Source organism: Carcharodon carcharias, chromosome 9 (assembly GCF_017639515.1).
Source record: "Carcharodon carcharias isolate sCarCar2 chromosome 9, sCarCar2.pri, whole genome shotgun sequence".
Taxonomy (NCBI): domain Eukaryota; kingdom Metazoa; phylum Chordata; class Chondrichthyes; order Lamniformes; family Lamnidae; genus Carcharodon; species Carcharodon carcharias.
In genome coordinates, this window is record NC_054475.1 from 29969872 (window position 1) to 29995879 (window position 26008).

General features: G+C 42.5%; 1 protein-coding gene across 4 annotated transcripts in view; it reads left to right on the forward strand.

Annotated features, from left to right (window-relative positions):
- The window catches only part of tbc1d22b (TBC1 domain family, member 22B), a 355700-nt gene that overhangs the window by 53517 nt on the left and 276175 nt on the right, over positions 1-26008 (forward strand). For all 4 annotated transcript variants that reach the window (XM_041195481.1, XM_041195479.1, XM_041195482.1 and 1 more), the window contains one exon: positions 19902-20078. In XM_041195481.1, the coding sequence (XP_041051415.1) occupies positions 19902-20078 (177 nt within the window). The remainder of the gene's footprint in view (positions 1-19901; positions 20079-26008) is intronic.

The following is a 26008-nucleotide window of genomic DNA, read 5'->3' on the forward strand; positions in this document are numbered from 1 at the left end:
TGTGTGATGCACAGTTGGGCATTGCAGGCTATCACATTCAATGAAGGGCATTCATTCCTGTTTAGGGGCATTACAAGTATTTCATCTTTTGTGGCACATGGTGTCCATCCCTTTGCTGCATGAGGGAACAGGTCATTCCCATGAATGGGGGTGCTGAAATTATGCTTCTGGTGCTTGGAAATTGTGAGCATTCTGCCGGCAAAGTGCTGTAGATTGTGGTGGTCTGCTACTCAAGGCACAACATTGCTCTGCAGGAAGAATTGACCTTTAACCTACAGACATGGTACAGTGGATCTGGAAGATGCCAACTGGGATTATCACTGGGCATGGATCGTGGCCCTCCGAGGAAGACAATATGCTTGACTCTTAAATGCCCTCTGAAATGGCCCGGCAAGCCACTCGGTTGTATCAAATTGCTACGCAGTCTATAAGGAATAAAACTGGACAGACCACTGGGCACTGGAAATGACAACGGCAAACTCAGCCCTGTTGACCCTGCAAAGTCCTCCTTACTAACCAGGGGTTAGTGCCAAAATTGGGAGACCTGTCTCACAGACTAGTCAAGCAGCAGCCTGACAGTCTTACTCACGGAATCATACCTTACAGATAATGTTCCAGACACCACCATCACCATCCCTGGGCATTTCCTGTCCCACTGGCACAGTAGTATACAGTCAGGAGGGAGTTGCGCTGGGAGTCCTCAAAATTTACTCTGGATCCTGTGAAGTCGCATGGCTTCAGGTCAAACATGGGCAGGGAAACCTCCTGCTGAATACCACGTACTGCCCACCCCTCCAGCTGATGAATCAGTATTCTTTCATGTTGAACACCACTTGGAGGAAGCACTGAAGGTGGCAAAGGTGCAGAATGTACTGTGGGTGGGGGACTTCAATGTAGCATCACAACTGACTGAGCTGGCCGCATCCTAAAGAGCATTGCCACAGACCCAGCCCAGCAGCTGGTGGTGAGGGAACCAACGAGATGGAAAAACATACTTGATCTCATCCTCGCCAATCTGCCTGCCACAGATGCACCTGTCCATGACAGCATCAGTAGGAATGACCACCACACAGTCCTTGTGGAGGCAAAGTCCCGTCACCACATTGGGGATACTCCATCATGTTGTGCGGCACTATCACAGTGCTAAATGGGATAGATTTTATACAGATATAGCAACTCACAACTGGGCATCCATGAGGCTCTGTGGGCCATCAGCAGCAGCAAAATTGTTCTCAACCACGATATTTAACCTCATGTCCCAACATAACCCCCACTCTACCATTACCACCAAGCCAGGGGATCAACCTTGGTTCAATGAAGACTGCAGGAGGGCATGCCAGGAGCAGCGCCAGGCATACCTGAAAATGAGGTGTCAACCTGATGACGCAACAACTTACCAAACAGTGGAAGCAGCTTGCAGAAGACAGAGCCAAGTGATCAGATCTAAGCTCTGCAGTCCTGCCACATCCGGCCATGAATGGTGCTAACAGTTAAACAACTCCCTGGAGAAGGCTTCACAAATAGTCCCATCCTTAATGATGGGGGAGCCCAGGACATCAGTGCAAAAGATAAGGCGGAAGCATTTGCAAGAATTTTCAGCCAGAAGTGCCAAGTGGATGATCTTTCTAGGCGTCCTCCGGAGGTCCCCAGCATAACAGATGCCAGTCTTTAGCCAAATCGATCTACTCCATGTGATATCAAGAAACGGCTGAAGGAATTGGATACTGCAAAGGCAATAGGCCCTGACAGTATTCTGGCAATAGTACTGAAGGCTTGTGCTCCAGAACTTGCCGTGCCCCAAGCCAAGTTGTTCCAGTACAGCTACAACACTGGCATCTACCCGGCTATGTGGAAAATTGTCCAGGTATGTTCCGTCCACAAAAAGCATGAAAAATCCAATGTAGCCAATTATCGCCCCATCTGTCTACATTCCATTATCAGTAAAGTGATAAAAGGGGTCATCAACAGTGCTATCAAGCGGCACTTGCTTAGACATAATCTGTTCGCTGATGCTTTGGTTCTGCCAGTATCATTACAGCCTTGGTTCAAACATGAACAAAAGAGCTGAACGCCAGAGGTGAGGTGAGAGTGACTAAGTGCCCTTGACATCAAGACAGCATTTGACCGAGCGTGGCATCAAGGAGCCCAAGCAAAACTGGAGTCAATGAGAATCAGGGAAAACTCTCCACTGTTTGCAGTCATATCCAGCACAAAGGAAGATGATTGTGGTTGTTGGAAGTTAATCATCTCAGCCCCAGGATATCACTGCAGGAGTTCCTCAGGGTAGTGTCCTCGCCCCAACCATCTTCAGCTGCTCCTTCCATCATAAGGTCAGAAGTAGGAATGTTCGCTGATGATTGAACAACGTTCAGCACCATTAACTCCTCAGACACTGAAGCAGTCCATGTCCAAATGCAGCAAGATCTGCACAATATCAGGCTTGGGCTGACAAGTGGTAAGTAATATTTGTGCCACACAAGTGCCAGGCAATGGCAATCTCCAACAAGAGAGAATTCAACCATTGCCCCTTGACATTCATTGGCATTACCATCACTGATTTCCTCACAATCAACATCCTGGGGGTTACCATTGACCAGAAACTGAACTGGACTAATTATATAAATACTGTGGCTACAGAGCAGGCCAGAGGCGAAGAATCCTGTGGCAAGTAACTCGCCCCCTGACTCGCCAGAGCCTGTCCACCATTTTACAAGGCAGAAATCAAAAGTGTGATGGAATGCTGTCCACTTCCCTGAATGAGTGCAGCTCCAAGCGACACTCAAGAAGCTCGACTTCTTTCACTGTTGCTGGGTCAAAATCCTGGAACTCCCTCCCTATCAGCACTGTCGGTGTATCTACAGCACATGGATTGCATTGGTTCAAGAAGGCAGCTCACAGCTACCTTCTCAAGGATAATTAGGGATGGACAATAAATGCTGGCATGGAATGAACAAAAAAAGTTGTATCTTTTTGATACTTTGAAAAACTTCTTAGAATTGTTTAATAGCAGTAACAACAACATCATCAAGAGTAACAAATTACACCAGTAAAGATTTTTACAAGAATAATAATATGAAGCAGTTTATTAGACTTAATCCCTCGGGGTGGCTATGAATTGGACTGTGAAGAATGAGATGCCCAGTGTGTGAAAGGGGCATCATATGTCATCCATGCCCCACCCCTCCCCACATCAACACACACACATCTTTGAGCCTAGGACATGGCTTCTACATCTGGCCTGTTGGTTGGGAGCTGGGATCCTGATTCCGTTCTGAATGGTGTGGGGAGAAGGTGCGCTGCAGCTACTGCCTCTTATGGATGACTAGCTGCTGATTACATTGCTGGAAGATCATCCTCGGAAACCTGGCAGGCTTGTGCATATGGCTTAAAGCCTGAGGGTGGAAGGAAGTGTCCCTGGAATGTTTCTCTTCTCGGATCTAATTCCGTTTCAATGACTGTTTAGTCAGTATTCAACTCATTTGATCAAATTCTTTTACCTGTTAAGCATGATAAATTATTAAATATATTAAAGCATTCAGTAATTTGAGAGTAAATAAGGTTTTAAAGGAAAATTCATTATAGAGCATGATTCTGAATGCTGAATTTTAAAAAAATGGTAGCCTATAGTGATGGCACCAGGCCTATGCTATGAATTGCTTCAAATAGCAGTTTTAATGCGACAATTAGTGTTTAAATTATTGTGTGAAATAGGAGAAGAGGTCCTTTTCATGTTGTTGACTCATTTCATTATCCTGCATAAGATAACTAAAATGAGTTTTTTTAAAAATTAAGAAGTAAAGCGGGGAAGAGAATGAGAAATCAGCTCTTTATTGTGCTTTCAGGGTTGCTCTGAGGCCTCCTCTGCCTGGGGTAGGCCTCACTGATTAACAGAGGCCGCATGTTTTCTGGCTTGGTTTTAGCGCTGTGTATGGGGATATCTGGTTTCATGGAGGGGGTCATTATTTTAGAGGATTTTGCTCTGATGAGAAGCATTTTTGTGAGATTTACTGCTGTGGTAAGGTTTTTGTTGAGGCGGGGGGGGGGGTGGGGGGGGTTGACACGTGTGGTGAGGGTCTTTCTGGGGGTTTAGAGCTGTGGAGAGAATTTTGAGGAATTCTTGGGTGATTTAGTACTGTGGTGAGGGGAGTTAATGCGTTAGTGCTGTGATGGAGGTCTTTTGGCCCACCTAATTAATTATGCAGCTGGGAGGATTACACTGCATTGCATGACAGAGCGGGCAGGAAGTCATGTGCCCCGCCATCATATTCAGGCGTCATATTTAAAAGGCACCTGGACAGCTATTCATTCATTGCGCCAGGAGCCCAGGACATGGCTTCCAGAAAGCAGCAAGCACCAGCCTCACAGTTCAGTGATGCCCCCTTGGAGACATTCATCCAGGCCGTGGAGGACAGGAGGGATGCATCTTTGCCAGAGATGGGAGCAGGAGGCCCATCCGACTCACTACAGTGGCCTGGAAGGAGGTCGCCAGAGTAGTCAGTGCTACAGCAGTGCAGAGGAAGACGCCCCTGCAGTGCAGGAAACGTATGATTAACTTAATCCGCGCCATCAGGGTAAGTGAACCCTCTACCCTCTACACTTGCCTCACCATTTTCTGAACCTGTAATGGGACGTGGGCATCAGTGGCTAGGCCAGCATCTGGATTGCCCATCCCTAAAAATCCTTGAGGTGTTGGGCTGCTGCTTCATTGCCGCACTGCAATCTATGTGGTCTGCTGGTAGGGAGGCAACTGTGGGTTGCTGACCCAGCTACACTGAAGGCACAGCCATTTGGTGGGTGGAGTGGGGGAGGCTGGAGTAGGGGGTAACTTGCAGATGCTGTTGATGTCATGCCTCTGCTGCCCTTGTCCTTCTAGCTGCTGGAGCTCACAGGTCTGGAGGCGCTGCTGAAGTAGCCTTTGGGGCTAGCAGCAGTACATTGTTTACATAGCACACACAGCTGGCGAGGGGTCAGTGGTGGAACAACTGACTATTGAGGTGCTGGATGCAGTGTCAATCATGTGGCTTGTGTAGTCCTGGATAGTGTCCAGCTTCCTGAGTGCTATTGGAGCTACACTTCTTCAGATAAGTGGACAGTATTTCCTCAAATCGCTCACTTGTGCCTTGCAGATGGTGGACAGATTTTGGGGAGTCACGTGCTCATTTCTCAGTAACAGAAATAGCAGCATGCAACCTGCTCCTGCATCAGTAGCGCTCATAATCCATCTCTCTCTCTCTTTACGTTGGAGAAGACAGCGCACAACAGGCATGGGTGGGAGAAGTTGGGAGGGGCATGCCTGACAACTGACCCCTCTCTCGATATGAGCAGTGGGCTGCCAAGATGGCAGGGGAAGACCGTTACTGTGCATGTGCTGACGGCAAGGCTGGCCTCCCCCAAGCATCCAGTGAGGAAGCATGTTTAATCTCTGTAAATTGGAATACATGTGCAATGTAAGAGGCAGCCTAGGCAGTCACTCATTCTCTATTCTCTCCGTTCCAGGTTCCAGTAGGAAGGTGGGGAGGCCAGCCCCCATACCTGAACTCAGCCTCAGGTCCCAGGAGACCTCGGAAGAGTTCAAGGACTACTTTTCACCTGTAGAATGGTCAGAACATTCACCTGCATCCTCCACCAGCCCAGAGATACACACCTCAGTGGCTCAGATCTAGTTTAGGCTCGGGCTCACACTCTCTGGTGATCACCTCACAGACATGTGTCCACCTGAGGAGGAAGTGATGATAGCCAAGGTCTCTGGCACTCAGAGGTCCAACCTAAGCCAGAGTCAGATAATGAGCCTCTGAGAGCAGTCATGGAGAAGATGCTGGAGTGTCAGCGAGACGCAGGGGAACATCAGGCAGCAGTGTTAGAGGTCTTCAGTAGAGTGGTATACGAGGTGGAGGAATGCATCTGCATGCTCTCTGATGTAGCCACTCCGACTTCGATGTGAGCACATCCAGGCCTCTATGGGGAGGTTGGCAGAAGTCATCGAGACTCGGGTCCAGCAGAACGTTCGGTTTCTGCACTCCACTGTAGCCATGGGTGAGCTTTTGCAGTGGCTATGCGAGAGGTATCGGGCACCTCGATCTCCTTCCAGGTGCTCCTTCCCCTCGAGTCAGGGAAGTGCTCCTTGGATACTCAAAGGGAGGAGGCCTGCCAGGCAGACATCCTTGGGACTTCTATCCAGGACATTCCAAGGATGCCCGTGTGTTCCGAGTCCCTTCTGCCTGTGATCCCATCATCTCCAGCTCCGAGACCGCTGAAGGTGTACCTGCCCCAGAGCAGGAAACCCAAAGAAGGCTGGGGCCCTCCAGACCTCGGCCCTCCAGAGGATGCTGGCCAAAGTCATCACAGTCAAGAGAGCATAGTAGTCAGCAGGCTGCATCCACCTCTGTTGCGGAAGTCAGGGAAGCACCCAGATGTAGTGGTAGGGTAAGAAAAATTTAGAAGTATTAAGTTTAAACTGGTGGCACGGGTGTACAATCATTGTAAATAGTTATTGAACCTTTCTAAATATATTAATTGCTGCACTTCACAGAGGTCTCTTGGGTTTTTCTTGCTGCTGCTTGTGATATTGTCTGTGCGCACTCCCCCCACCTTCCGGGGTTGGGGAAAGCCAAGACTATGTCCCTCTGAATTATTCCTGTGCATGGAGGCTTTGCTCTTTGGCAAGGCTGTTGCGAGCCATGTGTGAGAAGTCACACTGTTTCCTTCCCTGCACTGCTCTTTGGAGTCTGTGCAGACCCTTGCTTTGTCAGGATAGATTCAGGGTTCACCTTCAGTTGTCCAGTTGAGCTGGCCTTCAGCTCTGCCCAGCCGATGACCCTCCTCCCACCTAGCATTTTTTCTGTTGGAAATCAAAGGTGTTGACACCCTGATCTGCCTTCGCGTCACATTCCAGACTGTCTCCAACAACTTCTACCCTCCTCCAATAACCCAACCCCCTCTCATTCACCATCAACCGCCCCCTCCCCCCTTGATACCTTCACCTTCTCATCTGTCACCCGTGAACTCCCCCCCCCGCCCCCCACCCTAGAGCAGCCCATCACCATCACCCTTCAAATGCCTCCTGCCCCGATGAGCCCACCCTTGTCACTGCCCTCATGCCCACCCTGATCCTGCTTGCTCCCAAGATCTGTGTTAAACTTGTCCACACCAACAACCCAGATGAGATCTACACCCACTACAGGTGGACCTTCATCCTCCCGCCCTACTGCATCCCATTGCTCCCTCTCATAGTTATCGTGCCCTCCTATCACCAGTACCCTTGGTTTACCCCCCAAGATTCCAGCATTGATAGCACTGACACCCCCCTCATCCCCCTTCAGTGCTCACTGATTTCCCCCCCCCCCCCACTTCTGACCCTCCTGCTTTGTCTTCCAATAAACCTCACCTCCCCCCACTCTTGCAGGTCGTTGTGCACCTTACCTTCATGTGGTCCTCCAGCGATCCAGGCCATGGTCTTTCAGGTAAATGCTGCTGTAGCCAAATGAATGCCACATTGGTTTGCTTGTGAATCGGACCGGTGGAGGATATGCTGGGAGGATGGAGTTGGGTGTTGGGGAACGTTCCGGTCAGCTGCTTATTTGAATACCATTAATGATATGCTAATCTGGTTGCCGGCGACCTTGCAGACGACCTTCGGCAGGAAATGACAGCCCTCCATGACAGTCAATACCACAAGGCCCTGCCTTCATTTCTCATCATCGGGATTATTTACCTCCCCTCGTATTCTCTGCTTCCGTCCGCCACGAGCCCTGCCTGATGGGAGGAGATAATTCTGACCATGATGTGTGGCATGCTGCAGCTGTACAATATACTCTGTTGTGCCAGCCTGCAGCTGGCAGCACCGTGTCCGGATGATGTATCAGCCGGAATCTTTACAGCATTACTTAATCATGTTTCATCCTACTTGCATATATTAAATTAACTCAATTTCCTTGTCCTCTTACTCTCTGTCTTAAAGGAATATAAAAATCTTTGCCCTTGCATTTAGTGGAGTAATATAGCTTATAAAACTCAGGAAATAGTTCCATAATGTTAGGAACTAGATATAGTTTTAAGTACATTATATTTGTATTTGTTGCTGTTGGGAACAAGATATTGCTTTAACTTTAATTTATACTTTTTTTATTTGTGTGTTAAGGAAGGTGAAACCTTGGTTTGGTTTCATTTTAGAGCTTTTTTGAGATGGAGCCTGGAAGTTTCCAGGCCCTGTTCATACACAGTATTTTTAATGAGGTTTTATGACTCTGGAAGTGAAGAGATGGGTTAGTAATTTAAGGAAGTTAAAAGAAACACAAAAAGTTGGAAAAAAAACTGCTGTTGCCTAGCAACAGGGGATCAGAGAGTGACATGGAGAGACAGGCAGTTGGTATGTGTATACCACAGCGTGAAGACAGGAAAGGTCTGAGATTCTCTCTAGTCAGACTGCTGAGGAAATGAGTTTAAGGAACTCATGTATTGCTCTAAAGCTAAAGTAATAGTAAATTTAGAGTGAGTTTTCTGGATATCTCAAGGGAGATACAAATTTTGTAAGGACTTCTAGTGAATGTTCAGAAGTCTGCTGGAAAATAAGCCTCTTTGCAACTGAACCATCCTTGGCCATGGTGTGGAAACCGCAGTACCTCTTCCCTGGAGTGTTGGGTCAGGAAGGGTATTGCTGGGATAAAAGAGAGAGTGTGAGTTTGAATAATTTTTTCCCTTGTGTCTGTGTTGAAATCTTTACAGCCTTTTTGTTGTCTGATGTAATATAGTTAATGTTTCTTCTTTAATAAATGTTTAACCTTTTTGTGAAAAAGCCAACAGTAGACTCCTGTGAATGTTTTTCAGTAAATACCCTCCACAGCTTAAAAAAAATATGGTTGATCAAACCTAGTTCCATTTTGGGATCTGACTTGCCCAGTAATAGCATCAGCTGGGATCATAACTGTAATAACGACCAAGCGCATCTTCTCCTTAGCAGAACCAAGAAGCACAGTTTTTCTGTTTGCTCTTTCTGGCTTTGAGATGTGAACAAAAGAAGGGAGAAAAAAAAGCTGCTGATCTGTAGGAAAAGGTTGTGTGTCATTAAGAGTCCTGTGACAAGTCGTAGAGACTTCAAGTGAGGCTGTATGAACATTTCACTTGTGCAATAAGGATTTTGTGGTAAAATAGAGTATAATGTACCTTGAAGAGAATGCAAGTGGGCTAACCATGTGACAGTACTGACCAGTCAATGTACAGTGCGGGCTACTGGTTAACTGTAAGTCTAGAGTTGGAGGTGGTTGTGGGAGCACACAAGGATTTAGTGCTCTGTGTTCTGTTGCAATAAAAAATCAGTTTGTTCTTATATCGAGGTCTCTATTATTGATAGTGAGCATCAACTGGCAAGTGCATATGAAGACATGCAGTTCGCTTACTTGACTAATGAACTCATAGACTCAAGACACAAAACTGGTGACGAAGATGAAAATAGCAAAATTGTAAGACCCCTGAGTGAGAATCCACAAGATGGGTGAGCAAAACATTGGAAAAGGAATCTGTACTCATGTTGTAAAATAGCCGGCAATCAGAGCAGAAAGCAATGCTGCAGTTTTAAATTTGAAAAAAGGAGAAAAGAAAAAAAACCCTGCAGAATCGTGAACGTGCCCGCCAAAACTCAAAAAGAGCGTGAAACACAGCACAGAAAAGCTGACAGCTGCAGAGGCGGAGTTGATATAAAAATCAGTGACTGCTCTTAAAGCGGCAATACAAAAGGAGTACATGCAAGAAAAATGGCTATGGACAGAAAATTATAAGGGACCCCAGAGAGAGGGCAACTCTGCAGAAGCCAAAACACAAATCGATTGACAACAGTCGAGAAAGCTGTGGTAAGCCAAACACCTGAATTTGTCATTAATCGGGAAGCCATCAAAAGCACAGTCCCTTTGCAGTTGTTCACAATGCCGCTGTTCGGGCATGTCGATCCATTCGACCCCATTTCAGATGACTGGTCTCAGTATGTCAAATGCCTAGTGTTCTTTTTTACAGCTAACGACATCGCGGTAACAAGAGGTGCAAAAACATGGGACCCCACAGAAAGGCAGGAAACGCCCCCCTATGTACAGATCTGTAAAAATAAACAGCAGTACTACAATGAAAACCCACAAAACGAATGAAAGAAATGCATCCATTGTGTGATCGACAATTCAAACAAATCAAATGCTTTTCCTGCCACCGCTATGGTCACATGATGCAGCACTGCAGAGATAGGCTGAGACGGTATTTTAAAGACAAAGGGAGAAATTGTGAAATATGTCTCATGGAAGAAACAGAAGAAATAGAATCAAACATCCATTCGTTATATAACCTGAAAGTAGGTAGAACCGAGCCAATGCAAGTAATCATTATAGTCAGTGGACAACCCATTAAGATGGAATGGGGCTCCATCAGCACGAGATAGTCCCGGTTCTTGTTCACACGCCCCACACAACGACCGGCATTGCCCCTGCAGAACTACTAATGAAGAGACATCTCCGCACCCACTTGACCCTTATCCAGCTGAATTTAAAGGGGAGGGTGGAGAAAAGCCAAGAGGTGCAGAAGACCAGGCATGCTGGTCATGGTCACAAAAGAACTTTCACATTGGGGATGGGGTCCTTGTGAAGAACCTTGGAGATGGGCCCAATTGGCTGTTAGGTGAATGCAGTAACTGGACCCATCTCCTATAACATATCGGTAAATGGCCCAATAATTAGACAACAAGTGGATTATCTCCGCAAAAGAGCGCCAGTCCCACAAGAAGAAATGCAGTTTTCATCTATGCGTCTGTTCCGCGTGTAGAGGACAGATCACACGATTTGGAAGTACCGGCGGGACCTCTGGGACCTGAGGGGGTCAGGAGGACAAACCTGCCAATCTCCACTGAGGAACCTAGTTGTCAGCTGTCCCCTGAAAAGGAGGTCTCGGAAAAACCAGCCGAGATTGTAGAACTGCGACACTCAACACATCCGAGAAAGCCTCCTGAGAAACTTGATTTGTAAATATTTCTTACTGTAAATAGCTCACATGTTATTACGTTTGTCAACTGTATTTTTTAAGTAAAGGAGGAGGGATGTCATAAATTGGAGTACCATGTACCTTTAAGAGATTGCAAGTGGACTAACCATGTGACAGCACTGACCAATCAATGTACAACACGGGCTACTGATTAACTATGCCTAGAGCTGGAGGTTTTTGTGGGAACATGCAAGGATTTAGTACTCTGCCTCCTGTTTCAATAAACAATCACAGTTTGTTCTTATGTCAGTCTCTCTCCATTATTGATAGTGAGTATCAATTGACAAGTGTATATGAAGCTGTGCAATTCGAGTTTACTTGACCAGTGAACTCATAGACTTAAGACATAAAAGGTTTGTTCATCTTCAACTTAATCTGTTTATTTTGATAAACCACCAGGGGAATTTATGCTGTTCCTTGTCTTAATTTATAGCCAAAAGAAGGTGAAGTTACTGTACCTGCTTAGTGACTCATTGGTCAAGCCTCTCATCTTCTAGCTCCATGGTTAGAGGGTGAAGTCCTGGAGCAGCAGACCAGTGGAGTCCTTTCCCATCAGGTGGGATGTGTGCAATGAATTGTAACACTTATGCTGTTAACAGGATCACCATAATATCAATCATATTTAATGCCAGACTGACGCAATTACAGGGGGCATATTCCTTGGGACATGGGTAATTTGAGCAAAACCAGTGAGCTGGCATTCTGTGGAGATCTTGTGAAAGGATTGTAAATTGCTTTTGGGAATTTTATAATCCACTAAGGGCTTTTATATTTTCTTTAGAAACTGGGTCATTTCTATTTATCAATCTTTCAGCTAAATTTCATCTCTGTTTATATTGATTTGGGAAATATATCATAAGTTTCACAAGCCTTTCTGGGTTGATTTATTCTGCTATGCTGATTTTTAGTAAATTGGATGATTTCAATATAATTCAGGACACCAGGTTAGAGAAAATTCAAGAGTAGTGTACCATGGAATAGTTGTTTTAGTTTAAATATCTCCTGATAGATTTCTGCCTGCCTGTTTACTTCTGGATTTTTTATATTTAAGAATTTATATTTGCCTTTTCAAAATGACTGCAAGAAATAAGCTTCTGACTTTTTGAGCATTGGAAGTTAGGCAAACTCTCTATGAATCATGTCATTGCTGACTACTGTTAGGTGGATTGGTTGGTAGGAAGCATTCTTGCACTTTCACAAATTGCATTTCTGTTGTGGGATTCCCCAGTATGTCCAGACTGTGATTTGGCAAATCATCTTATAAGTAATGGTGGGTAGGTAGGAGTGTTGACCTCAGCCTTGCAAAAATGGAGGGTAATTCTTTGTGATAGAGACAAATATGTGAAGCACATTTAGTGATCATTAATATTATAATAAAGCTGGCATTGTTTCCAGAAATTATGCCTACTCTTTTAAATATGATGACTGGTTTACATTGAATGTTACTGTTTTTGTTGAGTATGTAGGCAATGGTATTTCGTAGAAGATAGTTGTGACCTGTCATAGTTGGCTAGCATACTGTCATTTCATCTCTGGAAACTGGGATTAAATCCAATCTGAAATATTGGAAAGAAAGTGCCTTGTTTGTGCCATCTGTAAGGGCACTTTATGAAGTGTGTGTGAGCTCAGCTTAGTTCATAATTAGTGCAAGTCCACAGCATGAAATTGACACACATCATTGCAAAATTCAGTCTTTGTTGGGCACAAGGGTGGCGGGTGTAGGGGATGGAAACATTCATACTGATGAGTTCAGTAAAAGATTTTGCAATAATAAAATGGAGGAAAGTGCTACAGAGAAAGAAATGAGGGAATATTTGGAAATGATGGAAGCATGAATTAGAGTTACTTACTAAGTGATGAAGGTTGCTTTCATTTTTAACTTCTGAAAGTTAAAAGTATACTATGTGGCTGAGCAGGCACTTTTTCAAACCAGGGCTTAGTATGTTGCAACTGGAGCAGATTGCTATGTACTTCATCTTAAGTGCCTACTGAAAACTTACCAATAAATTTTGTTAAATTCGGCTGTTTAAATAATAAATTGCCGATGTGGAATTTAGCCAAGTATGTAGTTTTGCAGTTGACTTTGTATAAAGAATATTGGATATTGGGAGTGTTGCAAGACCATTGTCTAATAAAGGGTCTAGGTTACTTGCATAAACTCACTAAGATTAGATTATATTCACCCGAGCTTTTCAAATTCCAAAGGTTTGGGTTGTTTTCAAGAGGTGCTTATTTAAATGGTAGCAACCGTGTGTGCCTATCTCTTTACACACTAGTGGTCATAATGCGTCAGTTCTTCATATTGCTAAAGGGTATGACAGATTTTAGACCTGTCCTGTTTCAGTTCTTAAGAATTTTTACATGATTATTTTTCTTAAGAATTGCAGCTATAGAAGTACCGCATCAATTTTAACATAGTTTTCCAAGGCAGTTTTTTGGTTGAATTTGAGGAAGTTGGCCTTTCTTCATTTACAGCTTTCTCTGTAAACAGTCCTCATCAGATTCAAATCTTTGGACCAGAAACCTTCGGCTTGTGATATGTCAGTGGATGAACAATCAAAATGCGCTTTGTTCTTCATAAGTTGTTCAGGTGCATATTATCAGAATTAGTAGCTCCTGGCTATAGCAAATGCATTTGACCATTTAGGATCAATCAGTTTGTGTAACTCAGTTATTAGAAGATGCAAAGCTTACTTGGCGTAATAGAACAATTTAACGTTTGAGTCTCTGTAGGCTATCAATAACTTGTTTTTCAGCCTTTTCCAGCTAATTTTGAAATCCATTTGTGATTGACAGCTTTGATCAATTGTGAAATTTATTGGTCTGTCTTTCTTTCTACTAGTTGGATCAAAGGGAAAAGAGACATAAATGAGATTTGCAGCATATGTTGTTCAATTTCTTACTTGCTGCAAGATTGTAGGGACTCCATGAAGTGTCTTTCTCACCTAACAGCTTTTTATGAAGTACGTGCTGGCCAAGTTATAAAAGTTACTGCAGAGAACTGCACTGATTTTGGGACTTCTAATATTGTGAAACATTTTTTTTTAAAGTACTGGCAAGAAATGTCCTCATTATGATGATTGACCTATTTCAGTTTCTGTCCCCTAATTAAGTTATTTTAAACCTAAACTATATAGTATTTTAATTCTATTGATTTCAGTCGATTTTAGAGGGACCCCGAATTGCAGGAAATGGGCAATGCCTACTGGTTTCGCTGTATGCCATCAATAAATAAAGGTTGAGTTTTTGATTACGAGAGTATGGATTTATCTGTGGATGCTGACTTTTAAATATGAGCAGAAGGCATCAACAGGGATCTAAGTTTTTCACAGGCTAAAAAGATTGGGAGAGATCCAAAATTAACAGGATTTTTTTTCTTTCACTGTAAATTATTAATCTTAAACACAATCAGTATATGCACTCTTATGTCCTTTGTATCCTGGATATAACTGTACAAATATGATGTATATAAATACATATTACATATTGCACAGAATTTACAACACCAAAACAGATCATTTGGCCCAACTGGTTATGCACCAGGCTTTTTCCCACTCTTTTTATTTTATCTCACCGTTTCATAATATCTTTCTATTCCTTTCTCCTTCACGCTTATTTAGCTATCCCTTAAAAACATTAAATTATTTTACCTCTAACATTCAACCATGGAAAATTTCCCAAAGGCCTTCCCAGAGGTATAATAAAAATGGATACCAAGTCAAAGAAGAGCTGTTAGATGGGGTGACCAGAAAGTTGCTCAAAGTGGGATTTTAAAGGATGGGCTTAAAGGGAGAGGCACAAGTTGAAGGCATGGCCACCAATGTTGAGGTGAAGGAGTGGGGATGGATAAGAGGGTGGAGAATTTGGGTGTTGGAAAGTAATGCTCGAGGAGATGATAGAGATAGAAGCCCCATTGAAAAAGGCAATGGTACAAGTTGGGAGGAGAAGTAATTGTTAGAGATGCACTTGTTATGGTTTGTTATGGAAAAGAGGTTTAATTTAAACAGCTCTGATTTCTCCTCTCACTACCCATCCGTAAACGGAAAGGTGTTTTGATTTTGATTTTCCCCCTTATAAGTGGTGGCGTATTTCCCAACCCCTCAGTTTTGGTGTGATCCAATTTCTATTAATAACTCTACAGCAAACTTGCAATTGGGTAAACTCAGAGGGTTAGTTTATTCGTACACTCAAAATGGGGAGGTGGGTGTGCAGTGGTGTCACTACGTAGCCTCCAGGGCATTCATACAAGAAAAGAGGGGTAGAGAAAAAAATTTACAGGGCAAAGACCTGCTGCTTACTAGATGGAAGTTGGCAGACTGACAGTACAGCACGACAGTGTTACAGGTTCCTCCAGCTCGCGGGTCATGTCACATGACTCCCACCTGTCCACTTTAGCTTTGACAAAGGATGTATATTCCTTTGTCTGGATTCTTAATATTGTTAATACCCCAACCATTAATAAACTTCAAAGGAGGTTGCAGGGTCCTTTGTCCTAGCAGACTGGTAGTCCCTGTTGGCCAGGCCTGGCTTAGGAAATGTTAATGGCTTTTCTATAATTCCTTTTGAATTGGGTTTCTGCAGCTCACAGGGGTTGTTAGCGTGTCTTCAGAGATAAAGAGGTGTCAGCTTCTTGGATATTGCCAGAAAGTTCCTTTTGTTCAGGGTTACAGGCAGACATAGCTTCAGCCTTTTTGAAGTCTTTGTCCAGTTTTTAAAATATCTTAGGAAGTAGCCATGCTCATAAAAATATAGTATGAAGTCTTAGCTCTGTGGCAGGTTGGATAGATGAGTGCAACTAATTAAGGGTGATCCCACCAAACTGGACAAAAGAGGAAAGGCATTGCAGGTAGATGGTGGGTTTGACCATGTCAAAGGCTGAAAAGATACTGAGGAGTACAAAGAGCAATAAGGCACTATGCTCACAGTCATCCAAAATATAATTTATGTCTAATGATTAAGGCCATTTTGGGAAGGGCAAAAAGGGAAGATGTAAACAGGGAGTTGCTGGTGAAACTGGTACAGATCTGGAAGGTGAAGATGTATTGATGTGGAGTGAAATAGGAGTTTGTAGATGGGGCAGTAGATTGCAAGGATAGAAGAGCCAGTGATTTCTTGAGGGGCATTGTGATGGTAATTTTGTAAGGGAAGGGGACAGTTCTGTTGGGATTGTGGGCTGGTGGGCAAGGATCAGCAATTTAGTGGGAATGAGATTCATGAAGCAGGAAGTGAGTCCCATAGATGGCATATATTCAGAGAAGGCATGAGGGAACTGAAAGAGAAGCTAGAACAAGATGGTGATTCAAAGCTGTTATGAAGAGACAAGTTGGATAAAAATAATTTTTTGCTTCCAGATAGCTCCATCTTCTTAAGGAAATTTGGATGGGTGCATAGTTCGGGATAACCAGTTTTGTGGAAAGTATCGAGGATCCGAGGAGAAATTTCTCATGTTTTCCTGAAGTTGACTACAATTTTTTAAAAACTTTTTTTGGCTTACCCAAAGTTGTTTATTTGGCTGGTTTTCAATGTTATAGCTTATTTTCTTTCAAGTTCTTCTTAAAAGTGAGGGAGAGAGTTTTGTTTTTGAAAGCATTGGGACCTTAACTATTATGGATAGAGATAATGCTAAATGTAACAAAATATTAGTGAAAGAGAATTATGTATTGGGCACCTTCCTTTGAGAAAGATGTCAATTCATTAGAAATAATATTGAAGAGAATCATCAAGAAGACAACAGGAGTGTAAAGCTTTAGTTATAAGGAGAGAATACAGGAACTGGGACAAAACTTAAAAATGCTAGAAAGAATCAGAAGTGCAGTCAGTGTCTCTATATAAACTCACTTGGTGTTTACTAAATATGAATTAGACCTTTTAACCTCAATAAGGCTACATGGATTCCTTGTAGTCTACATGGATTTTAACAAGGCTTTTGACATTGTCCAATATGGCAGACTGGTCATAAAAGTCCATCAAACCTCAGGCAAAGTGGCAAGTTGGATCCAAAATGGCTCATTGGCAGAGAGCAAAGTATAATGGTTGACAGGTTCTTTGTGATTAGAAGGCTGTAACCTGTGGGTTCCCTTGCTTCTGTAGTATATACCAATGATTTAGACTTAAAAGTAGGGCCATGATTAAAAAGTTTGCAGATGATACAGAATTTGGTCGTGTGTTGGTGAGGAAGAAAGCTGTAGACTGCAGGAAGATATCAGTGGACTAGTCAGGTGAGCAGAGAAGTGGCAAGTAGAATTCAATCCAGAGAATTATGAAGCAATACATTTGGGGAGAACAAACATGGCAAGGATATACACTACAAATGGTAAGATGCTGTGAAGAGTAGAGGAACTGAAGGACCTTACTGTGTATGTCAACAGATCCCTAAGAGTTGTAGGACAAGTAAATAAGGTGGATCAGGGAGGCATATGGGATGCTTTTCTTTATTGGCCAAGGCATATAAAGAGCACGGAGGTTACACTAAAACTAGTCAAAGCACTAATTAGGCCACAGCTAGAACACTGCCTGTAATTCTGGTCATCCATTACGGGGAGGATATAATCACACAAGAGAGGTGCAGAGGAGATTTACGAGGATGTTGCCAAGAATGGAGAACTTTAGCTATCAGGAAAGATTGTATGTTTTATTTGGAGCAGAGGAGGCTGGAGGGAGATTTAATTGAGGTGTATAAAATTGAGGGGCTCAGATGGAGTAGATAGGAAGGACTATTCCCCTTAGCAGAGAAATCAAAAACCAGGGGCATAGAATTAAAGCAATTGGCAGAAGGTTTATAGAGGGTAGTTGAAAATTATTCTCACTCAGAGGATGGTGGGGGTCTGGAACCCTGTCTGAAAGGGCATGGTAGTGGCGGAAACCCTCATCGCATTTTAAAAAAAATTTGGGTAAGCACTTGAAGTGTCATAACCTACAAGATTGTGGACCAAGAGCTGGAAAGTGGGATTAGGTTGGTTAGATCTTTTCTTGGTAAGCGTGGATATGGTAGGCCAAATGGCAGCCTCCTGTACTGTAGATTTTGTTTGATAGGCAAAAGTACAATTTATTTTTTTCCTAGATTGTTCATTGGATTCTTTCTTGAGAGGGACTCTAGATAGGACTCTCTTCTTCTGGGAGCATTTGAAGAAAGCAGCAGCAAGGGTAAGAACAAGAAACAACCTACTAACCAAACTTGCTGGACTTACATGAGGTGCTGCTGCCACAACACTCCAGACCTAAGCACTTGCCCTGTCATTCTCCGCATCAGAGTACTGTGCACCTGTCTGGCAAAGGTCATCACACACACACACTTGGCAACAATGCAAATCATAACTGGAATTCTGCTTCCTGTCCTTGCAAACATCACTCTGCCACTCAATGCCGACTGATGAAAACCCACAAGCTGGTTGAAATCACCTGTGCTGCATCTCACTTACTGCTCCATGATGGCCTGTTCAACCCATCTGCTGCTCGCCTTTCATCTTGTCGCTCCATATGGGGCACCCTTCCTGAGCAAAATCTACCAGCAGATACCCTTTAGAGCAAGGAACGGGAAGTCACTAACAAATTCCTTGTGACAAACCCCATCTGTCAGATGGCAGGCTTTGAACTACCATGGTGAGAGTGGCCCTTGCTAAACAGGGTCAGGACAGGTCAGGGCCCCTGTGCAGCCAATCTCTGCTGCTGGGGCCTCAGTACAAACCCTTATGCACTTATAAAAAGACATAAACAATGCTACACGTTACCGAGGAGTGTCCCATCTACAGACTAAGTAGTGGACTAATCACCTTAAACTCAGCAAATGAGGCTATTGCTTGGCTTCAGGGATCTGCATTCACTAAATCATAATAACATTCTTTCTTGTTGGTCACAATTTACACAGGGTTAAAATCAAGTATTGTTATTAATTAATAAAACCGCAGGGAGTATTCATTGCAGTATGAAGCACTTATAGATTGTTCTTTTGAAACAAAAGCTTATTTCAAATGCCAGTGTCAGTTGAGTGCAGAGCTGTTCGTGCTTATCTGCCCAAATGTGCCCTCAGTATTATGGAAATCCTGGAATTGCAGGTCTTGAGCATTAAAGGTTGCTAGAGATTTCTCTGTTCAGCAAACCTGCTTTATATTTGGCATTCTGTGAATCTTTTTAAAGTATGTTTGAATTAGCATTTCTGAGTGAGTTTTAGAGGCTTTTAGTTTAATTGTTACAAGATTTCTTCAAAGAACTTCAGAGGTATATCTTGGATTTGCACCAAGATCAACAGCCAGCCTAAAGCTGTCAGGAGTAACAGACTAATTTGAGGCTGCGGTAGCAAGTAGTCAAGTGAGTAGTTAGCATCCATGTGTCTTGGATGAATTGTATGTGGAAGGGTGGCACAGGAGCACGATCTGTTGGTTTTTGACATTTTCAGGAGAATGATAAATTTTGTACTTTCTCTAAATACACTGCTTGCATTGAGTATTTTTACTTACTTAATGTTCAATAAAACTGCCTTGTTTAATCTATAGTTTGGTAGTGATCTGAAACTACGGAGGTCATGAGATGGTATATGGTATATCCAATAAACTAGTAATAAGGGATCTGTATCCAAATTCCTTGCTACATTTAAGTAGATAGTAAGAGGTAAAGACACCCTTCAAATCAATGGGTAGACTAGTCATGGGGGTGGATATACGTGGACTGCTCAAGGGAGTGGCAAGTGATGCTATCACAATGAAAATTCCATGAGTGATCTTGCAGTCAATCTGATAACAAATATGTATGCATAATATTTTTAATCCATTTCAGCAGTTGGTTGTATGATTACAAAGCAATCTATAATATTCTCAAATTGTCATTATGCTTGTGGGAGATGCAGCCAATTTGTCTGTGATAGGAAAAATAATGACTAACTTCTTTTTGTATTCCAGGTACCTTAGGCAGAGTAACACTCCAGAAACAGCAGTCACTCCCTACGCGGCCTGTTATTCCATTAGTGGCACGAATTGCAGATCAGAATGCGTCAGGGGCACCACCAATGACAATAAGAGAAAAATCCCGTCATGAAAAGTTCAAACAACTTTTAAGCAGTGCACACACAGATTTAGGTAAGTTCATGAGGAAATAACAGGTCAAACCCATTACAGTTAACCTTTGATAGAGTTTATGTCATGTATTTGAGAACTACTGACATTTCCCTCCCTGTTTTGTTTATTGTGGAAGCACAAAAACTGCAGTATTTTATTTTTACTTTTTGCTTTGCTGATGAACTCCTTCTCGCTTCCCCCTCCTCGCCTCACCACCTCGTCTCCCTTTCACTACTCGCCTCCTCCTCCTGTCCTTGCCCCACCCTCCCCTCGTTGCCTCCCCCTCCCCTCCTTGCCTCCCTTCTACTTTTTGTGCACCCCTCCTCTCTTTGGGCCCCCCATCTCTTTGCGTCCCCCCCCCCCCCCCCCTTGGCGCCCCCTTGTCTGTTCACACGTTCCCTCTCTTCGTGACCCCAGCTCGGCTTGCGATCCCCCCAACCTCCTTGCCTCCTCTGCCTCCTTTAGAGAACATATATTCAAGAGAAGCTTTTAAATCTCAGTGAGCATTTTTTGTACTTATAAGCGATTAAAATTGTAGGCGTACTGCGTATTTAGCTTTGGCGTATATCTATTATAATGCTTCATGTTTTATTGTTGAGTTTGAGAGTTGGGTGACCAACTGTCCTGCATTAGCATATTGCATCGCTGTGCATTGAAAGTGAATGCCAGCAAATGAAATATCTGCATTTCCTGTAATAGACAGACCAGCCAACTGGACTTAAGAAAATATTAAAAGCAGAGGCCTTTTTAACTTAATATCTTTTTCTCTTAGGAGCTAATGGATACCATGATAGTGTTCACACATATGATATTTCTGTTTCTTCCCTGCACTATTTCTTGCAATCTGTTGACACCTGAGTAATCTGGTAGCTTGTTACTTTTCAAGTACAATGAGAGCAGTTCTGTACAGCGATTCAAAAGAGAGATCAGGAAGTTTAACCAGGCTTTACTGATTAAAACCTGTGCAGTCAACCAATAGCTGTGATTTAGTCTAAATTTTTTTTTTCATATGTCATGGTCAAAGATTACATTTACATATACGTCTGTACTTTATTATGTGGATTCAGATGAAACATGCAGCTGCAGAGGAAATATAATTTTTGAATTACCTTCCCTTGCATTGTGGACATCAGTATTGTGGGATCTCTTACTACTGTGGTTTAACCCGCTTTTTACTTCTTAAAAGCCTCTGAGTGATATAGCTAATTTAGTAAATTTGCCTGGATTTAAAAGGGATTATTGAGTAGCTGAATGCTTCTTATTTCTGTCATTTGGTCCCTCATTGTACATATTCTAATTTAACGAAGTAAAAGGGATTCATTTTTCAAAGCCTTTTACTTGTGGGTTGCTAGCATTCAATGCTTTATCTAAAGGGGGGCACAAGGTCTTAACAGTTTTTTTTAATCTAATACTATTATTACATTTTCTAAATTCAGATGTACTTTTTACATTGATAGAGAAGCACACAAAATTGCCCTACAGGTAGAACTTTGGGGTTAATGAGATTTTCCTTGGGAGCATTGCACAGTGTAGCACAGCTGTTGTGCTTCAGCTCATATTAGCTTCATGTTTCAATTACCTTGAATCTAATCATGCACAAAAGGATGACTGAATGCAAACTTGTCTGGAGTGACTTGTTTCTATGAGCATTGTGACTGAGATTGATGATCACAAAAATTGTTACCAGGAAAGTGAATTCTCACTTGCTCTTAAAATGCTTTTTTAATTCTGTAGTATACTTCAGGGTTTTCTCAAGACACAAGGTATTTCAAGTAGAATTGTTGATAGAATGGTGACTGTAATAATCTCAATTAATAAACAATTTCTGTAATACAAGATCTGTGATACACAATGGTGCTAGCATGCTGATTGCAATAAACTTGAGATTTGTTTGAAATTGCCTTTCCACAATGAATATGGATAGCTTCATGAATCAATTATAACAAAATTAACTGTTAGCACTTCCTTTATTTGTCCAGCTTGCTTACTGCTTTGGAATGAAGCAACCCCAAAATGCAAAAGTTACCACTTAACATTGTCACGTCAAGACCATTTCAGAGGAGATGTAAGCATCAGAGAGATAGACTTAAATAACTCCATGAAAAGCTGGTAAAATAAAATGCTGTGCAGTTGATTGAGAAGATTGAAACTAGTAAGAAAGTGACTTATTGAAGCAGTTAACATCACTGACATTTAATAACAGAAGATATTTCAATGGGTTAATTCCTGCACCTATATGGTTTGCATACTGTGCTCTAGATTGCATTTGATTGTTGATAAAGCAGGCTGTGGAAATCGAAAGCAGTTGTTACAGGAATATTATAGTGAATAGTGTTCTTCTAGGTAATGAGATGAATTACACTAAAAAGGAGATTATCACTTGTCCAGCAGCTTAAAATATTTCTCAACATTAGTGCATTAGAAAGTAGTATACTGTATTCCCCTCCTTTCCCATAGCTTTTGTTTTCATCCTTAAAAGTGCCATTTTATCTGAATCAATTATCAGATTCTGGAGATAGGTGTTTGAGAAATGCTGTCTGTAGGTTTCTAAATGTTTCAAAAATGAAAGACAATACAGACATTGCAATCAGGGTGGAGCAATGTGAAGTATAAGATGAAATTAGGATAGTGAGAGGGTAAGTATTAAGGAGCTTAACCTTTTTGAAATTGGATAAATCCCAGGCTTGGATGAAATGTATTCTAAACTGTTGTGGGAAGCAAGATAAGAAATAGCAGAGGTTCTGGCCATCATTTTTCAGTCCTCTCTGGCTACAGGCATGATGCTAGAGGACTGTTAATGTACCATTGTTTGAAAATGGAGAAAGGGATAGACTAGGTAATTGCAGGCCAGTCTGCCTAATCTCAGTGGTGGAAATGTTATTGGAAAAGAATTTCAGGGACAGGATAGACCTTCATTTAGAAAGGTGGGGATTAATCAAAGACAGCACAGATTTTTTAAGGGAAGGCCGTAACTGACTAACATGTTTGAAATTTTTTAGGAGGTAACAAGGAGGGCAATGAAGTGCATTTGGTGTAGTTTATATGGGTTTTAGCAAGGCTTTTGATAAGGGTCCCACATGGCAGTTTGGTCATTAAAATAAAAGCCCATGGGGTTGAAAGTAAACTGATGAGTTAGATCCAAAATTAGCTCAGAGGCAGAAAGGTTAATGGTTGATGGATGTTTTTGTGACTTGAAAGCTTTTTCCAGTGGGATTTCAGAGGGCTTAGCTCGAGATTCCTTGTTTATTGTGGTTTGTATCAATGATTTGGAATTTAACATAGAGGTTATGATTAAGAAGTTTGCAGAAGATATAAAAATTAGCCATGTGGTTGATAATGAAGAAAAATAAAGCTGTCGACCGCAGGAAGATGCCAGGGAACTATGCAGGTAGGCAGAACAATGGCAAATGTTTTTCAATCCAGAGAAGTGTGAGGTAATGCATTTGGGGAAGGCTAACAAGGCAAGGGAATACACAATAAATGGTTGGATACTGAGAAGCATAGAGAAACAGAGGGACCTTGGAGTGCAAGTCGACAGATCCATGGAGATGGCTGGACAGGTAGATAAGGTGATCAAAAAGGCATATTGGATACATGCCTTTATTAGCTGAGGCGTTGAATATAGGAGCTGTGTAAAACATGAGTTAGGCCATAGCTGGAGTACTGTGTGCAATTCTGGTAACCACTGCAGGAAAGATGGGATTGCACTAGAGAGGGTACAGAGGAGATTTACAAGGATGTTGCCTAGACTGGAAAATTTTTGTAATGAGGAAATATTGGATTGGCAATTGAGTTCTGAAGAAATCATATTGGATTCGAAATGTTAACTCTGTTCCTCTCTCCACAGATGCTACTCAGTTTCTCCAGCACTTTGCTTTTATTTCCAATTTCCAACATTTACAGTATTTTGCTTTTATTATTATGGATTGGTTAGGGTTAGGACCATAGAAAAGTTATGGTGCAAAAAGAGGCCATTCAGCCCATCATGTCTGCACCAGCCAAAAAGAGAAAGAAGATACTAGCTGCTTATTTTAATCCCACTTTCCAGCACCTGGTCCATAGCCTTACAGGTTACAGCACTTCAGTTGCAGATCCAGGTATCTTTGAAATGACTTGAGTATTTCAGCCTCAACCGCCAACTTAGGCAGTGAATTTCAGACACCCAGCACCCTCTGGGTGAAAGACTTGTTCCTCATGTGCCTTCTAATCCTTCTATCAATCACCTTAAATCTATTCCCCCTGATAAAAGACCCCTCAGCTAGGGGAAACAAGCCTTCTCTGTCTACCCTATCTAGGCCCCTCATAATTTTGTACCCCTCAATTAGGTCATCTCTTAGCCTCCTCTGTTCTGGTGAAAACAACCCCAGCCTATCCAATATCTCCTCATAGATGCAATTTTCATGCCCTGGAAACTTTCTTGTAATTGCTCCTCCAGAGCAATTATGTCCTTCCTGCAATGTGGTGACCAGAACTGTACATAAAATCCAATCTGTGGCCTAACCAGCGTTTTATGTAGTTCCATTATTACATCCCTGTTTTTGCATTGAACACCTCGCCCAATAAACGAAAGCATTCCATATGCTTTCTTGACCACCTTGTCCACCTGCCCTGCCACCTTCAAGGATCTGTGGACATGCACTTCAAGGCCTCTCACTTCCTCAACCCCTCTCAATAGCTTTCCGTTTATTGAGTATTCCCTTACTTTGTTTGCCCTTCCCAAATGCATTACCCTACACTTTCCCAGATTGAATTCCATTTGCCACTTCTCCGCCCACTCAACCAGACCATTAATATAATTCTGAAGTTGGCTGCTATCCTCTTCACTATCAACTACATGGCCAATTTTTGTGTCACCTGCAAATTTCCAAATCATATTTAAGTCCCATGTTTAAGTCTATATCATTGATGTATACAAGAAACAGCAAGGGCCCCAACACGGAGCACCTTTGGAAACAGTTTTCCATTTGCAAAAACATCCTTCGACCGTTTCCTGTCACTGAGCCAATTTTTGATCCAACCTGCCACCTTCCCCTGTACCCCATGAGATCTCACTTTCCTGACTAGTCTGCCATGTGGGATCTTGTCAAATGCCTTACTGAAATCCATGTAGATAGCATGCACTGCACTACCCTCATCAATTCTCCTTGTTACTTCCTCAAAAAATTCTATTAAATTAGTATGACACGATCTTTCCCTAACAAAACCATGCCAAGTATCCCTGATCAATCTGTGCCTTTCTAAGTGACAGTTTATCCTGTGTTTCGGGATTGTTTCCAATAATTTGCCCACCATTGAAGTCAGACTGACTGGCCTATCATTTTCTGGTCTATCCTTTGCATCCTTTTAAAATATGGTACAAAGTTTGCAGACCTCCAATCCTCTGGGACCTCGCCTGTATCTAGTGAGGATTGGAAAATGATCTTCAGAACATGGTTATTTCCTCCCTGGTTGTTTTCATGGTGCAGAGAAGGCTGTCCCAGTTGAAGTGTATAAATTTATGAGGGCTCTACTCACAGTGGATCAGAAGGGGTTCTTAACTAGGGGACATAGATTTAGGATAAGAGGTGAGAGGTTTTGAGGGGAAATGTTTTCCAGAGGGTGGTGGGAATCTGAAACTCGTGGCCTGACAGGATGGTGGAGGCAGAAACTCTCAACATTTAAAAAAAAAGTACTTGCATATGCACTTGTAGTGTGACGGACCAGAACAGGCAAGTAGGATTAGGCTGGATTGCTCCTTTAGTGGGAAGTGGGATTAGGCTGGCATGGAAACGATGGGTTGATTAGCCCCTGCCTGTGCTGTAAATTTCTGAGAACTCTTTCACTTCAATTATTATATATTCAATTAAGTTTAAAACTTGACTATTTCTCCCTCAGCTTTTTGCTTTTTTGAAAAAAAATTGATCTTGGCCATGTAGTCGCTTTAATTATTTTTCTAAACCCCTTTAAACAGT